General features: G+C 21.2%; 2 protein-coding genes and 1 long non-coding RNA gene across 3 annotated transcripts in view; 2 read left to right on the forward strand and 1 right to left on the reverse strand.

Annotated features, from left to right (window-relative positions):
• Positions 1–21312, forward strand: part of LOC119584409 (ubiquitin carboxyl-terminal hydrolase 46-like) — a gene marked incomplete in the record, with an annotated part of 69624 nt that overhangs the window by 33111 nt on the left and 15201 nt on the right.
• LOC119584416 (group XIIB secretory phospholipase A2-like protein) lies at positions 684–2388 on the reverse strand. Its single transcript, XM_037933008.1, has one exon. The coding sequence runs from the start codon at positions 2142–2144 to the stop codon at positions 1524–1526; it is 621 nt and encodes a 206-aa protein (XP_037788936.1). The 5' UTR covers positions 2145–2388; the 3' UTR covers positions 684–1523.
• Positions 3134–21204, forward strand: LOC119584444. Its single transcript, XR_005229817.1, has 2 exons — positions 3134–3242; positions 21072–21204. It is a non-coding gene; the product is annotated as an uncharacterized LOC119584444 (long non-coding RNA).

Raw genomic sequence — 21312 nt, forward strand, 5'->3', positions numbered from 1 at the left:
AATCAAAATATAGACTAGCTATATCATATTTTCTAATGTTTGCCACTTGTACACTTTTATTCATCAGAAAAGAAAGAAGTAAAAAAAGGTAATTTATTTTCAATCTCATAATTATCAGAAATTAACATCATTAGTCAAATGATTATTAAACAACTATAATTTAAATGTAGTTTGATTTCACTATAAATGAAAGAAACTGTGATAGGGCAATGTTTATAATCTTTCTGTATATCACCATTATACCATTTTTATATCTGTCAAAGAGGAAAATCTTCAAGATTTCCCGTCATAGCATCAGTCCATACCTTCAAAAAAGAAAGAAAGAAAAAATGCTGTTGGGAAGATGAAGCAGAATTTTTATAAAGTATGCAATCTTTCATCTCAATGTCCATTTTAGGTCCAAAATTTCATAAAGGCCTTTATCTTTGTTAAGTTTTAATGGAACACAAACTCTGCTCTCCTATATCTTGTATGAAGTAGCAGATTTTTGCTGAGAGGTACATCAAATTTTTAATTTTTCAAATAAATTTTGTCAAAGTCACATACCTTACAATAAAACTTAATTTTATTTGAAAGCAATCTGCACCCAAAAAAAAATAAATTGTATTACAATAATATACAAGAGGATTCATAAAGTAATAATGAGGTACAGAATAAAAACATTTATTAAATTATCATTTATTATTCCTGAGTATATTCTATTCATAATAATACTTCTGAGTGACATAATACATAATTTTACAACTATTCCTATCTATAATTTCAAAATAAATAGAAAAATAACTTCATTATTGTTACATAATTAGAGCACACAAGTTAAGCACATTCAGCACACATATATTAATAAAAATATATTCATATATCCCATTTCATCATTTCATTTCATTTTTTGTATTATATGTGTGAATCATAAAACCCACATCAAAATAAACTTTGAATACAAACTGTAAGAACTGATGTTTCAGCAAGGTGTATGTTAATCTCTAATTTCTTTTTTTGCCAAAAATAAACTTAATATCACTTAATGTGTGAATATCCATGAGATTTTCAATCTGAAAAGCTGACACATATCTAACTGTTTAAAACAGGTTTTGTGATTTTCTGAGTATGACCAATGCCAGTACCAAAGTTATTATACAAGTTTAAACACTTCTAACATATTTTACACTCTCATCAATGATTGGAATTGCCAGTTTTTCAATATCACTAAACAGATGATGAAAAACAAATTGTTACCAAAAAAAAAAGAAGAATCACAACAATTAGTTCCCAGAAGAAAATAAATGGTTATAGTAATTCAAACCTTTTAATTACCAAAATTTTCACAAACACTTCATCTCACTTTACATAGCAAGCTAGTGTGCCAAATTGCTGACCAATTAATACTAAAAAAACAGACTGTACATATCCATGAAATTTCCAAGTTTTTGATAGTGTTATTGTTAGTTATGGGATAATAAGAAAATTATAGATTATCACAGATTTCAGCAATGTTTATCCACTTATTGCTGCTTCTGCAACAACTATAACTCATTCCGTGTCTTGGGGATGTCATTCTTATCTACACACATGCATGCCTCTCCCTGTGCATCCTTATAAGCTGTGCATCCCAAAGCTAAGGTTGCTGTGTAGAGCAACTTTGCACCTCCTTTGCATGCCTTCAGTGACAAAACCTCCATTTCTTGCTGGTTACTGTTGCAGGTGTTGTAAAGGCACTTCTTAAAGCGGAGATCGCACTCATCCTTATCGCTACCACATGTGTCGTAGCAGAGATCGTGCTCATTGCAACAGTCGACCATCTCTGGTCTTGACAGATCCTCCTTCTCAAAGAAAACGCCCAGAGCCCCGCATCCATTGTAGTCTGGAATGTGGTTGGGGTTGGCAACAGGAACCTTGTTCTTGGGACAGCTGTAATGGCATTCCTCCTCCACGGTAGAATCAACAAATTTCTCTACAAATTTCATAGTCTCAACTAGAGTCTTTAGGCCTTTGTTCACCGTTATAGCCACTTCCCTGAGGGTGTCCTGGGCCTGCACTATGCTCTCGTACACTGATTGGAAGTAGCCCTCCCCCCTCGCCCCAGGGACGGAGGGGACGACCAAACCAATTGCTAAAGTCAACACCAACCGTATTCCCACCTTCATTTTGGCTTAAACAATAGAGTCTTGGACTCAAGAGCTGCTTTCCTGTACAAAGCTCTGACTTAATCTTATTGCTTCTTGTTATTTTTTTTTTTTTTTCTCTGTTTTCCTTCCCAGGTGACGACAACCAACTCTCGCCTGCTCTCACTCCCCCGTGTTCTCAGCTCCCCCGTGTTTGTTTACCTGCGAAGTATAAGCGAAAGAAGAAGCCAGAGAGACGTGTCCTTAGAGGACGACTCCCGAGAAGAGAAACTTCAGCCAAACTGCGAGACAAAACAGGCATGCTTTTATTGTATTGTACGATAATTACTGCGGTAATCAACGCCATCTGTGACAAATTTCCCTGGACGGTCATTCTCTTAAATAAATATCTGTAATTCGCGTGAGAGAGAGGAGAGAGAGAGAGAGAGAGAGAGAGAGAGAGAGAGAGAGAGAGAGAGAGAGAGAGAGACTAGAGACAGGCAGAGACTAGAGACAGAGATAGAGAGAGACAGAGAGTGACAGAGAGAGATAGAGAATAAGAGAGAGAGAGAGAGATAGATAGAGAGAGAGAGAGAGAGAGAGAGAGAAACCAAATCATCGCTTCTTAATTCACTCTATCATGCTGTCCCTCATACAGTACCTGCATCTTCCCTTTTAACATTAGTCACATCCTTTCCAAGCACCTTTGCTGCTTCTATGTGTCGATCTGGGCCACATGGAAGCAGTAAACTGGAAGACAGCCGGAGCTGTCATCACTAAATAAATATTTGTAATTCACGAGAGAGAAAGAGAGAGAGGGGGGGTTGAGAGAAAAGAGAGAGGTGAGAGAGAGAAAGGTGTGAGAGAGAGAGAGAGAGAAAGAGTAAGAGAAAGAGAGAGAGAGAGAGAGAGAGAAGAGGTAAGAGAAAGAGAGAGAGAGAGAGAGAGAGAGAGAGAGAGAGGAGAAGAGGAGAGAGGAGAGAGAGAGAGAGAGAGAGAGAGAGAGAGAGAGAGAGAGAGAGAGAGAGAGAGAGAGACCTCTATTGACTAGAAGAGACAAGTAAACGTCACATTCACACAACCTCAGTTTCCAAACAGTAAGTTGCCTTCCAACTCTCCAGAGGGATCAAAGCCAGTAAGGTATTTGAATTTATTTATCAAGTTTCTTGAGTATCAGATCTTCTTTGTTGGTTCTATCATGGCAAGAGATACAAAACCTTATAATATCAAAACATCATATCGGCACGTTCTTACTGAAGGCAAGTACTCTGCGTTAGTCTAGTTTATTGCTTTAGTCGTGATTTAAAGCATATAAATTCTTGTAGCAAATCCTCGAAAGCGCACAGGAAGACCTCTTTTCCTTTACTGTTTTTTTCGGGGAAAGAATGCGGAGTGGGTTGGTTGATATAGTTAAAAAATATTAATCGAAATCATGTAATTTGTTATTGGTAAAACCACACAAAAACTCGAAACTCGTTAATGATTATGCAAAGTGGCAAAACAGATATGTTACTGCCATTATTCAGTCCTTTATGACAGTATTCAATTTTGCAATATCCGAGGCTTAGGCTTAAGGAGCAAATTTTTTTTTTTTTTTTTTTTTTTTTTTTTTTTTTTTTTTTTTTTTTCAAACTTCACTTGAGTTAACCCTTTGCCAATGGGTGGCATGTACATACATGCCATGGCATGGCTGTGGCCTATCTGCCGGGGGCATTTGTACGTAACATGCCGCCATGGTGTATGTATTGACATTCTGAGTTGTTTTTTTTTTTTTTTGTTTACATCACACAGCAAATATATTTTTTCCCTGCACTGAAACTTGTGATGACGTCTTTTTTTAACACTTTCTCAGTTTTTACTATACAAAAAAGAAATAAAATAATATAATACTACACAAACCTACACTGCCTATTTTATTTAATCAGACTATAAACGATAATTTCACTTGGAGTTTAATATATAAAGACAATATCCTTCAGTCTGTTTATCAGGAATATTTGCAAATAGAGACGTTTAAAAATAATGATAACTGAAACTACAACATATGCTCATAGTATTAGCGAAGACGTGCAAGGATGCTGTATTTGGCATGAGCGAGGTCGCGCGTGCTAGGGTGACGTATCATAGCCCTGCCCTTGGTCGGCTCTATGTAAGACTACCCGTCCTCGGTGCTGAAACGGGTGATACAGTGCTACCTAATTTGTCATTAGGTTTATTATTATGTACTGACTTTTATTATCAGTAGAAGAAAAAACACAATATGAGGGCTATCTGTGAGGTCCTGCACACTGTATGTAATTTCTGTAGAGGAACTATAATTTTGGTTTGGATTTGTAATAAAATCATTTTTTATATATAATTTATCAGTGTATGCTGTACATCACTTAACCTATTGGATCCAGATGCCTTGCATTGTGCAGGTGGATCAAAATTTGTGTATTAAGGCCCTCCTACTGGTTTTAAATATACAGATGTTTAATATATATATATACTATATATATATATATATATATATATATATATATATTATATATATATATACTATATAGATATACTATCATATATCGTATATACCATATATATATGTACTATTTATATATATTCATATAACTATATATTTCTATTTAGATATAGGGATCATATATATATTATCAATTCATATACTTTGGAGATATTACTAGAGTATATTCGTGTTACTTATAATTTTAGTAATCTTTATGATATAGATTATATTAATATTTCATCCTATGTATAGCTTATATATAGATCCCTATATTGTATATATATAGATACTAATTATTGTATAAGTATATATATGATATATAGTTATTATGGTATATTACTATATGAGGTATAGTATTTTATATTTATATCGGAACTATCTGATCTATATTCTTATCTATAGTAATATACTATAACTATTATCGTCTTGTTTATTCATACTTAGCTGGCTATGTTTTATTGTATATTATAGTAATAGTACTTGAATATGCTTGTTATTATATCTTGAATAGCTTAGGTCTATCTAATTATAGATATATATATATTCTATATTAGTTTACGTAGATAACTCTTATATGACTTATATTATATCAGTAGGATTCTAGCTCACGATAGATAGTTAGCTAATATATATCATATAGTATACATTATATATATAGTACATCATTAGATACGGGATTTAGGCTGTATCGGTATTACGATATATATAAGATATTATATCCACTTATAATAATTCCATAATATATTATGTGATGACGATATATATATTATAGTCGAACATTAACTATCATTTATACTTATATATATATATATATTCTGATATTGTTATATACTTACATGGTATATATAATATATATATTATTGTTTCTATCGTATATTCTAATATATAGTATATGTATCTATCTACTCATAGATATAATTCGCTATTATTATATAATATCATATTGTTATGGTATACTTCTAATCATACATATTACTATTACTGTAATTATATAATATGATATATTATGTATACATTATACTAGCTCTTATTATAATAAGTGTTAGGCTATATATATACTATAAGTATATGTCATATATATGTATATATATTAGCTATACGTTATATATATATATATATAATATATATCTATTTGATATATATACAAATATAAATATATATATCATGTATATAAATATTATATTACTCATATATATATACTTATATATAGTTCTTATATTCTATTATATTATACTATAATCTATATATTAATATGTATCATAATATATATATAATCCACTATATATTATTATAACTCTATACTTACGTCTATCTGTATTACTAGATATATATTTATCTATATCATAATATATATATAATTATATCTTATAGTATCTTCCTATATTATAGACTACTCTTATATATATTAGTATATACATATATCAGATATTTAATTTATTAGTTAAGTAGTATCACTCTGATAATACTTATAGTGAATATATTATAGATCTTAGTATCATCATATATTCTTATTGATATATATTAACGAAAGACAAAATATATTATTATATATACTTACTTCCTGCTCTTTGATTATCTAATTATATATCTAGATATATATATTAATAATATTATATATAATATATATATATATAATATCGATATCATGGTATAATACTATCTATTCTCTATATTATGATAGATACTATATCTATATAGATATATCTAGTATATATATCGATAATATAATATATTCTATAGAATATATATCTAATAATATATCTATTATATATTATATATGATATATATATGTAGAATTATTGTATAATATTATATATTATATATATATCTTTATATATTATTCATACTATATAATTGTAATATCTATTTATATATATCTAATAATATAGATATGTTATAATATATCATAGTAATATTATAAGATACCTCTATTACCATATTTCCTCATGATATATCTACATCCATATATCCTCCCTAAGACTCTAGTATATATAATGATTAATATATATATGATATATTATAATAATATATCTATATTAATCTTATATATATATTAGATTATATATATAAATATCTATTTATGTTTATATATAATATTATTACTATATATATATATAATATAGATTTATATTATCATTTATATTAATACTATATATATAGATATATCGATCTATTTATTATTATCCTATATATATACTTATGTTATATTCTATCTATATATGTGGGTATTAATCTATGTTATGTATCTATACTATGTGCTATATATATATTATATATGTTGTATATATTCTGATATCGTTTGTTATATTTTAGGTATCACTGGTCGTGCGTTTTGCCTTAATGTGTGTTGTACATATATTAGTGAGTACCCTAGGGCTTCATACTTCTTCATCTATATATAATATTCGTGGCTTATATAATATTCATGATGATATTATATCTATAAATATATTATATACGTGTGTCGTCATGTAATAGTAGTCGTTATGGTGTGTGTATCTCTTATATATATGTGTTTGTATTTTTATTATATGTGTTTCCCGATATATTATATATGTGTGTCTGACTTATATCCTATATGTTGTGTCACTATATATATGCATTACTCTTCTCTATGTCATATAGTATGATATACATTAGTTATGTCTATATATTATAGTCATATCATATATATATATGCTGTAATATACTATATACTATTGTGTATAATGCCTCATATCTTATTAATATATATATCTCTATATATATATTATATAGGTTATATAATAATATGTCTATATATAATAATATTATGATGAATCTGTATGCTTTATTTATATAATATATTACATATATATTATATATATCTATATATAATTATATATATATATGTAATATTTATATATTCATTTCCTAATATAATAGTCATTCTACTCGAGTAATTAAGGTAGATCGTACTTATATTGTCAGATCCATTCCTATCTATATAACGTATTATATATATAGAGTTACCCTTGATGGTATATCATACACTATTATCTATCTCTTTATATATATAATATCTTATATATCTCTATATATGATAATATATATATATTATTTATATATTATATCTTATATATATCATTCTATACACGTGATACATATTATTAGCTTTCAGTATATCATATATATCTCACCTACTTAGATAAATAATAGTATTATGATGTATATATATGTTTAGATGTATTATAGTATATATTACCTATATATATATTATACTATATATATATATATATATAGTATATTATGTCTATTATTTATATCTATATATAATTATCCTTATATATATTTACTACATATAATATTATCTATTATACATAGTATATGTAAATATATTATATATACTGTATATTCTCTATGTATATTCTTATATATATGTGAATTTTAGTCTTTATATGTAATATATAGGTGTAGTATATGTATATTTGATTTCATTCGGCTATGGTTATAATCTATGATTTATATATATATGTCTATATATATATGTATGATATAGTATGTATATCTCGATGTGTACCTATGCTCTATCATTATGGCTTATTATCTGTAATGTATATATTACTTCTGTCTATATACTCGTTTATTTAGTGGAGAGATTTTTATAATATTATATCTGTACGTTTCCTTTATTATTCTATTGTTAATTTATATTATTACGTCTATACAGATGCTCATCAAAGTGATTCTAATCTGATCGCCTTGTATTTTGCTTGATATACCTATCTTTGTGTTATTGGTTATTCTATATTGTTATATGTTCTCTAGATTCATTATATTATGTTAAGTATATATATTATATACCATACTCTTATAGTTTGATATACACCTTCGTAAGTATTGATTCTACTCTATACATTATATATGATATATATTTGATATTTATATTATATGTGTTATCTTTCCTGAGTGGTGTTATCATATTAGTACTGTTCATGTGTTCACCGATCTAAGTATTAATGTGATATTATTATAATGTTACTACTATGCATATATCGTTATTATATTATATTATATGTGTATACTTATATATTATATGTAGAATCTATATATATATATATATATATATTATATATATATATATTATATTGTATATATATATATATTATATATACTAATATATATATATATATTATATATTTATTATTATATAATATATAATGTTTATAATATTATTATATATAATATAGATGGTAGATATATATTATATATACTTGCGTTATGATATGTTGAATAGTTACCCCTATATTATACCTATATGTTCATAGTATCATGTCTATCTATATATTCTTATATATATATAGAATCAGGCTTGTATGCACATCTTTAGCTATGCTCCACATCTCAGATATACTATTTAGGGTATACAGTTATATATATATATAATATATGTATATATTATATATAGATGTAATATGTATATATTATATATATATATAGATATATATTGATATATATATAATATATTAGATATATTATATATATGTTATTAGATATATATAATATGTATATATATAATCTTATATAGTATTATAATAATATAATGTATATGAGAATATATTATATTATATATGAATGTATATAATAATCTATATGTATTCTCTAACTATCTACTATGTATATATCTATATATATATATATATCTATATCTAGCCAATATAAATATATATATAATATATATACAATATATCTATTTATCTATAATATATATTACTATATATATAATATCTATATAATATTCATATTCTCTTATATATCTATATATACTCTAATCTCTACATCTATATATTATCTATATCTCTATATATTTTATATAATATATGTCTATATCTATATATAATCTAGTCTCATCTATGTATACAACTCTATCTCTATTATTATTACATATTATACTTATCTTACATTTTACATCTTTATATTCATACTTTCACATCTATTTTCTATATATATATCTATATTATCTTACTATAATCTATTACATATATTATATTATATATATTTCTCTCTCTAAGGATTAATCTATATATTCTATATATTCTGTTATATATTATATATTTATATTCCTATTTACCTCTTTATATAGATATCTATTTTCTCATCTTAGTCATTAGGTATTATTACTATTACGATTATCATATATTATAGCTAATCCTATTATAATTTGATCGATATTAGTATATCGCCTTATATTTAATCATATATCTTCTTTTATATTCATATTTAGTATTAGTTATACCTATATATATGATATTGTAGTATTTCATATATATATGTTTATATTAATAGTATAACTATAAGATATTATTATCCTTATATCTATAATATATTATATATTGATATATATAATATATATCTAGATTACTATGACTTTATATACTATTAGATATTATATAAATTAGGATATCTTATTAATACTAAATATATCAATATTGTATATCAAATTATTTATATATATTTATATAGCTAGATATAATTATTATTATCTGATATATATATATGTTATATATAATAATATATATTATTAATATATATATACATATATATTTATCTATGTAGATGTCATCATTTGATTTGTACTGTTTATTAGAGTTAATATATTTCATATATATACTCATATTGATATTTATATCTATAGTAATATACTCTATCTATACCTTATATATAATATATATATATATATAATATATATATATATATTATATATATTATATATAATACCTATATATTACAATATAATATATTTATATTATCTTGAATAATATATAATTATTATAATATATTATAATTCTATAATATATTCATATATAGATATATATCTTATATATCAATTATATATATGTAAATATCTATATGTACTATCTATTTTATATTATATCTATATCTATCTATATATATATATATCTTATATGTATATATATTATCATATTATTATATATATACTATATATTACATAAGATATTATATATGTAATATTATATATATATATATGTATGTAGATAGTATAATATGTATGTATATATGTCATTGTAATATGTATCATATGTCTATCTATATATATAATATATCTAGAATATATCTATATATATATACATATAGATTATATATAGATATATATATATTCATATGTATATAATATATCTATATATGTCGGTTTATGTATATCTATATATATATCTATTCTAGGTGTGTGTGTGTGTGTATGATTTTCTATATATTCTATTATATCTATATCTATTAATCTATCTATATCTAATATATATATATATAGATATATATATATTATATACTATTATCATATACTCTATATATATCTTCTCTATCCTATATATATATAGTATTCTATATATATATATATCTCATTATATATATACCTATCTCTATATCTATATCTAGAATTATAATATATATAATCTTATATATATGTATATGTATATATTATATTGTATATTATTATGTATATATATATATTGTTATGTATTATATTCTGTATATATATACATATATATATAATCATATATATATATTATTAATGTTATATATATATATATATATATATGGTTATATATCTATATAATACATCCAGACATACATATTATATATATCGATATATATATATATCATAGATGATATATCTATATATAGCATTATACATATATATTATTATCTACATATATAGGGTAGTATCTATCCAGATATTTATTATTGTTTGCCTATCTACATACATATCTCTATATATTACATACATTTATATATATATATCTATTATATTATATCTTTATATTTCTATATCATATATATATGTATGTTAATATAGTATGTATTTGTATTATATCTGTATGTATATTATGTTATATATATATATGTATATATGTAGATATATCTGTATATATCATATATATATATGTATATCTATCTACATAATATATATATATTATTTTTTTTTTAAAACAATATAAATCATATTATCTATTATATATATACCTATATATATATCACATACATATCTTATCATATACATATAGTACTACATATATACATATATATATGTTATATAATATAGATATATTTATCTATATTATGTGATGAGCTACTATATTATATTGTATATATATATGATGTATATATGTTATGTATAGATATGTATGTGGGATAGTATATCTGTATATATATAATTTATATTGTATTATATATGTATATAAAAATATATATATCTATATATATATATATATAGACTATATTATTATATTATATATATGTATTATATCGTTATATATAGATGTAATATATAGAATATATATTTTATATATATAATATATATTATATATAATTATATATCGATATATATATATGAAATATTATATATATATATATATATTCTAGATACAATAGATCATTGTATTATGATTATATATATAATAATATATATATTATATATACTATTCGTATCTATTTATATATCTATATATGTCTCGATAACTATATCTCTATATATTTATCTCTCTCTCTTATATCTCTCTATATATATATCTATCTATCGAGATATATATTTGTCTATACATATATACTCTCATATATCTATATATATATCTATCTAGATCTATATACTCTATACATATATATTATATAATATCATACTATATATATCTATACTATATTATATTATTCTCGATATAATATCTCTCAATATATATGTAGATATATATCCCATTAATATATATCTATCTATCATATTTATATATCTATATTATCTCTTGTCTAGTATCTATATATTATATTATATATATATATATTATTCTCCTCTATATCTAGATACTCTTATATATATGTCATAGTAGCTCGCTATATCTCATATCTCTATATATATATATATATCTGATCATCTATATAATATCTTATATATATCTCTATATATATATATATATATTTTAATATCCAATTATAATATTTATATAATATATTATAATTATATTATCTATATATATATATATATATATATATAATATATATATATTATATATATATTATATTATATATGTATTATATATATAATGTCTATATATATAATTTATATATGATTTTTCGATTATATTATATCTATATATATTAATATATATATATATTATAATATATATATCTCTATGTATTATAAATATATATATAGATGTTATATAAAATATATAATTATATATATATATATATTATTATATATATATATTTATAACTTGGTATATCTGTCAGTATCAATTATAATTATATAAATATATATATATCTCTATATTAATATATATATATATCATATATTATATATATATCTAATATATAATTCTATAATATTATATGTCTAGATCTAGTATATATATATATCTATATCAGATATCTATATATATACATATTATATCGAATATATATATGTATAATATATTATAAGATATTATACTATAAATATATATATCTATATATATATATATATATATATGTATATGTAATATATATATCTATGTATATCACATGTATATAGATGTATAGTATATATCTAATATATCTCTCTTTCATTATATATATATTATATATATATTATTATTATATATATATATGTAGTCAGTCTATCTATATTATATATAGATATCTGTATCGTATTATATCTACTTCTCTCTATCAACACAGAAAAACAAAAAAAATATATCTACATTAGTACATATCTAATATAGTCTTATAGTATATCTCTATTAATATATATATATATATCTCTTTTTAATATCATATATATATATATATAATATATATCATATATAATATATTAATATTCTCTATATATGTTCTATATAATATATTATATTGTATAATAAAATATTAATATTGATTATATATATATTTATATATATATATGATATATATGTATGAGATGTAATATATATATATATTTATATATCTATATTATTATATTTATATATATTTCTAATTTTATTATTTAATATCTATATATATATAATATCTATATCTATTATATATATATATATAATTAGATTTCTACTATACTTTTTAATATATATATTATATTTTATAATAATATTATAGTATATATATATAATATATCTTATTGATATATATATATATAATCTATAGACTATATATATAATTATAAGACATAATATTATAATATTATATAGTATATAATATAGTATTCTTATTATATATATATAGTATATCTATATTATTCTATGTATTTCTATGTATCTATATAGTATGTATGTTTATATGTGTATGTATATATATATATATACTATTGTCTTATATATTGTATTTGGGTATATATATACTTATATATCCAATGTATGTATGTATATCTGTGTATATATATCTTTACTATAATATCTTTGTATCTCGGATATATATATTCTCTATATATATATATATATACTATAATGTTATTCTACTCTATATTATTAATCTATATCTGTATATATATATCTAATCTATCTATATATATATATTATGTATATATATATAGATATATATCTATATATATATATATATTTGAAATTCATATATATATATGGATATATATATAATATATATATATTTATATGTATTATATATATATATGATATATATATTATATTATTAGTATTAATTAATTATGTAGTATATTATATATATATATTTATATATTATAACTATTCTATATATATATATATCTATATCTATATTAATATATATATATATATATGATATATATTATATCTATGTTTATAATATATATATATATGTTTCCATATATATGATCTAATATATCATATATATATATATCTATATTATATATATATATATATATATATATATATATATTATATATATATGTGTCTGATATATATATATTATCATCTATATTATATATATATTATATATATATAGTATTTATATTTGTGTTTTATATATATCTATAGTATACTAATCAATTTTTCTATATATATATAATCTCTAATATATATTGCTATATCTATAGATATATATATAGATTACTAATATAATATTCTATTAGATATATCTATCTATGATATATCTCTCATTATATATTATATTATATATCATCGCATTATCTTCTATATATATCTATTAGATTTTTATTATTATATTATTATAGTATTCTATATATATCTATTTATATATCTCTAGTTATATTACTATCGAATATATATATCTATATTATATATCTATAATATATATATATATATCTTCGAATATATCTTCTCTATATATTATCATATATTATATATATATCTCTCCTTATCTTATATACCTATAAGCTAGATATATCTCTCTTAACGTTATATCTCTCTCTATAATATATCGTATATATATATATATATCTATTATATCTCTCTATATATAATCTATTCTTCTATTATATCTCTCTATATCTATCTCATTATCTCTATATTATAATAATAATCATATCTCTCTCTATCTAATCTCTCTATATATCCATATTATTTATATATATAATATCTAATCTATATCTATAATTCTATATTATATCTATATATATATATATTATATCTGTTCGTTTTCACCAATAACCAAACCAAATTTTAAATTTTACATCAGATAATATACTTATAATCTATCTATAATATCTCTCTATATACTATATATTATCATCTCTATTATCTAATATGATTATATCTATGTATTCTATATACTATATCTCTAGATATTATATTCTTTTATCTAGCTGTATATATATCCTATATTATATCATACATATCTCTATAATATCTATATCTATCTCCTATCTATATATATCTCTCTAGATAATATTTATATATATAATTATATCTCTATCGATTATATACTATCTATTACATATAATATTCGATATATATACATCATATATATATATAGTCTATCATATATTCTTTATTATAATTCTTATGTCTATAATATATATATATATCTTATGTATATATATATATATATGTCTCTTAGTGTATATAATATACTATATAATCTATATATGTATATCAATATATATTTTCATCTATATTGTATAATATATATTTACTAATATTATCTGTATCTCAATATTCTTTTTATATATATGTTATATATATATATCTATATATATAAGCTTATTTTAATATAGTATATAATGATTATATAATCTTATTATATGTATACTATATATCTCTATCTTATATAATATATATATATCTATATTATGTATATATAATATTATATATAATATTATCTCTATAATATATTATATTTTATATATATATATTAGATATTATATATAATATGTATTATATATATATATAGATATAATTTAATATCTATATAATGCTATATATATCTATATATATATATGTATATATATATTATATAGTGATATATATATAGATATTTATATATATATATATATATATATATCGATTCTATTAATGTATCTATATATATATCTATATATATGTATAATATATATATATACTATATCTATTATATAACTATAGAGATATATATACTATATATACTATATATATATTAGATTATATATATACATATAATACATATGTTTTACCTTTTTTAGTATCTTCTCTCTTTCTTTTATCCGGGCTTTTGGCACCAGCACGCTGAGCTGGCTTGGCCCCCCGTGGCTTAGGCCGGCACTCGAGGTGATTCCTTGCCAAGGGAAACCACGCGGCGGTCGGTGATCGAACCCTCGACTCAGAGTGCCGTCGTACGTCTTGAGTCCAGCGCTCTAACATTCGCCACCGCGGCTTGCGATCATGGCCTTCTGATTTTTCCTTGAATTAGGAGCGGTGGTTTGCCATTGCCTTCCACCCGTTGTTTTTTTTTTTTTTTTTTTTTTTTTTTTTTTTTTTTTTTTTTTTTTTTTTCTTTTTTTCGAGTCCCATCTCTATTTACCCTGCAACTGACTGGGCTGACCTGGTCCCCCCAGTGGCTGGCGGCATCGGTGAAGTTCCTTGCCCAAGGGAAACACGCGGCGGTTTGGTGACTCGAACACTCGAACTGATAATTGCCGTCGTGACAGTCTTGATCCGACGCCCTAAACCATTCGGCCCACCGCGGCCCCATATATATATATTATGTATATATATATATATATATTATATATGATATATATATATATATATATATTATTAATATAATAGAATTTATATATATATTATATATTTATCTTATACTCTTATATTCATAATATATATATATATATATGTGTATCTATATAATATGTCTATATTATATGTATATATATTATGTCTCTATATATGATCATCTGTATATATAGCTTGTATTATTATATATTATCTTCTATCATCTCTCTCTCTACTGTGTATATGTATATAGTATCTGTGTCTCCTATGTCTGATATGTTATATATATCTCTATATCTATTCTCTATATATATACTTATTGTCTCTTACTTATATTCTATCGCGATATCTCTTCTCTATCCATCTTGTATCTCTGTAAAGATATGTCTGTCATATGGGTCTATGGTCTGTATCTGTCAGCTGTATTTATGTTATGTATGTCATCGTTTCTGTATGTCTCGTGTTCTGGTCTGTCTCTGTCTCCTGTCGTCTATGTTATCTATCATTTTCTGTATCTGTCTGTCTCTGATCATGTCTTACTATCTCTCTCTTGTATCCACTCTATATCTTTATTCTATTCTCAGATCTCTATTCTTCTATCTCGTTATCTCTCGTATCTTCTGTATATCTATCTATCTCATATCTAGCTATCTTCTCTATTCTCCTGTAATAATGTCTTATCTCACTATCTTATATCTGTATGATATCTCTCATATATATATATCTATATTAGATATCTACTATTATATAATATTCTATGTTATGTATATGTCTATATTTTCATGTCTATACTATTTATATATATATATCTATCTATCATAGTATCTTCTAATGTCAGATTGTATCTTATAAGGGTCTATATATATATATAATATACTATCATCCTTATATACTCTTTATGTAGATATTATATATATGATATGTTGTATATGTCTATGATGTATATATTATCTTTATTATATATAGATCTATACTATATCTATATATATATATATATATCTCTCTCTCTATATATGTATGTATATAGTATATATGTTTTTTTTAAAAAAAAAAATTTTGATTTTTTTGGGTTATATATCTTTATATGTATATCTGTATATTGTGTATAATGTATATATATAAATATATAAAGATCTATATATATATATATATCTATATATATATATATATATATGTTATATATTTATATATGTTTATATTGCTATTATATATATGTGGTATGGTATTATATATATCTTCTATAATATAATCTATATATATCTATATATATTCTGTTGCTATATATGGTATATGATATAGATATGTATGGTGTATATATATCTATATGTATGTATATATTTTATATATTCTATATGGTAGACTATGGTATTATAACTTATATATATAAAGATATATATACATTCTATATATTATATATATATTTTATATTATATACTATTATAATATCTTTATATCTTGTATGATATTATGTATATATTAAAATGGTATAGTATGTTTATGTATCTCTCTTTATGTCTATCTATATATATATCATATATCCTTTATACTATATATATATATTATATTATATATTATTATATATATATCTCGTATATATATACTCTGTATGTTGATCCTCGTTTCTCTTAATATATATATATAAGATATATTATATAACTATATCTAATATATGTTATATTGTATACATATTATATATATATCTATATATATATAATTCTCTTTCTATTATACATTATCTATATTATTTATATATCTACACTATATATATATATATCTATTATATATTATATATATATTATATCTACTTATATAATATATTATCTATATATAGCTATAGATATTCTATATCTATACATCTAGATATTATATAATTATATATTGATATATATCTATCCTCTTATCTACTGTATACCAATCTCTATACAAGATATATATATAGACATCTATATCATATATATTATATATTGTTTTAACAATATCTATATTTTATATGTATATATATATATTATATATTTATATATTATATATATTCTATATATATTAATATATATTATATATTATATATATAATATATATTATATATATATATATATAATATAAATATATAAATATAATATATATATATATATAGATATATACTATAATATTTATATCTATCATCTATGTATATATATTGTCTATATATTATTATATATTATTTCTCTATCTATGTATATTTATATGTTTATATATTATATATCTATCCTTCTATATATATCTCTTAGTATATATATACATACTATAATATCTGTATATATTATATGTCTATATATCATGTTATTCTATGTCTGTTATTATATATCCTGTAATATATATCATCTTCTGTATATTATATATTATATATATATAGATTTATATATCGATATATATATAAAATTTTCATGTAAACAAAAAATATATAGATATTTATCTATCTATATATCTGTATATATGTCTTGTCTCTATATATCTGTACTCTCTATTGTCTATATATCTGTAATCTTCTTATTGACTTTTATATATCTATATCTATACATTACTCATCTCTATAATATATAATTATCTATACTATATCTTTATCTATTTATAGCTATTATATATCTATCTATATATATATATATTTATATCTTGAAATATATAATCTATAACTATTGCTATATTACAATATATATTCTCTCGATATATATATATATATTATATCTTAGAAATTTCTATATATACACAATTTATATTATTATATCTATAATATATGTCTTAATGTTAATATAGATACAAGATATATATATCCTATCTATATATTATATGATATATATCTATATATTTATACGATATAATTTATTATATATGGATCTATATATCTATACTAATATATCTATATTTCTCTTCCCTGTATATATATCTATATATATCTTCACAATATATATTATAATCATCGTTCATATCTATATATTTCTCTATATCTCTATCATAGATCTATATAATCATTATGACTATTATATCTATATATATTGTATATCTCTCTATCTCTTGCTATCTATCTATCCTCTCTCTCTATATCTATCTATCTCTTCTCGATCCCCTATTACTTACCTCTCTATCCTTTCCCATATCATATACACCGTATCTCTATCCTTATATTCTCTTATCTTATCTTATCTATATATATATCTATTACTCTTACCATATATATATTTATCCCCTCTCCTTACTCTAACCATATATATATATGCTATATATATATATAGATTATATTATATATATAATATATATTATATATTATATATTAAGTTAGTAATATATATATCTAATATATTATATATGTATATATATATATATGTTATAATATATATGATATTTAGGTAGGTCATATTAGTATAATATATAATATAAGATAGATATATTAGATAGATATATATCTATTATGATATATTTATATAATTATATATATATATATATAATATATACTATAGATATATAATATATAGAGATAGATAATTAGTATATATATATATATATATATTATCTATATATATAGTATATATATATATATTATATATTATATATATGTATAAATATATGTATATCATATGTATCTTATTCTGTTAATATCTAGCTTCTCTATCATATATATCTAATATATATATATGTTATATATATTAATATATTGTATATAGCTATATATATATATATAATCTGAGTATATATCTATCTATATCGATCTTACTATGTATTCTTCTGTATCTCTAATGCTAGCTCATATATCTATCTCTCATATATTATTATCATATCGCTATGTCTCTATGTGTGATTATACGATATATATGTTATATCTCTCTATCTATATCTATATTTACTTTTTCTATGTTGATATATCTATTTATATAATATATATATATATATATATATATCTCTCTATATATATCTCATTCTTTCTTATCTATATATAATATATATATGTTATATCTATGTATATCTCTTGTATAATATAGAAATATATATATCATATATATTATTATATATCTAAGATATATATATATCGAATCTATTGTATATATATATGGATATATATTATGTATTCTTCTATATATTAGGTTATATAGAGATCATATCTATATATTATTATATTAATAGTTATATATTATATATATGCTATATGTTTTATATTGTCTATTCATGTGTCTATAGGTTGTATATATATTATATTCTATCTATATATATATATATATTTATATGTATATATATTATATATATATATAAATACTATTATCTAATTTTATGATTATACATATGTTATATATCCCATTTTCTTTTTAGGTAAAGAACATCCAAAGGACACACATCAAGAACTGATATTGTTATTATGTGAGGAGAATGTGGTAGTGTGGAAACTACGAGGCACTAAGTCTATATTGTGAAGCATTTCTACCTCAGTGGAATTAAGCTAATTCTAACGAAGGAAGATAACAGTCGGTAATTTTTTGTTCCATGTAAGATGAAATCATATATGAAGATATAGACTATAAAATGATATAGTACCTAATTGAATGCTTACAGC

This window comes from Penaeus monodon, chromosome 2 (genome assembly GCF_015228065.2).
Source record: "Penaeus monodon isolate SGIC_2016 chromosome 2, NSTDA_Pmon_1, whole genome shotgun sequence".
Classification (NCBI taxonomy): domain Eukaryota; kingdom Metazoa; phylum Arthropoda; class Malacostraca; order Decapoda; family Penaeidae; genus Penaeus; species Penaeus monodon.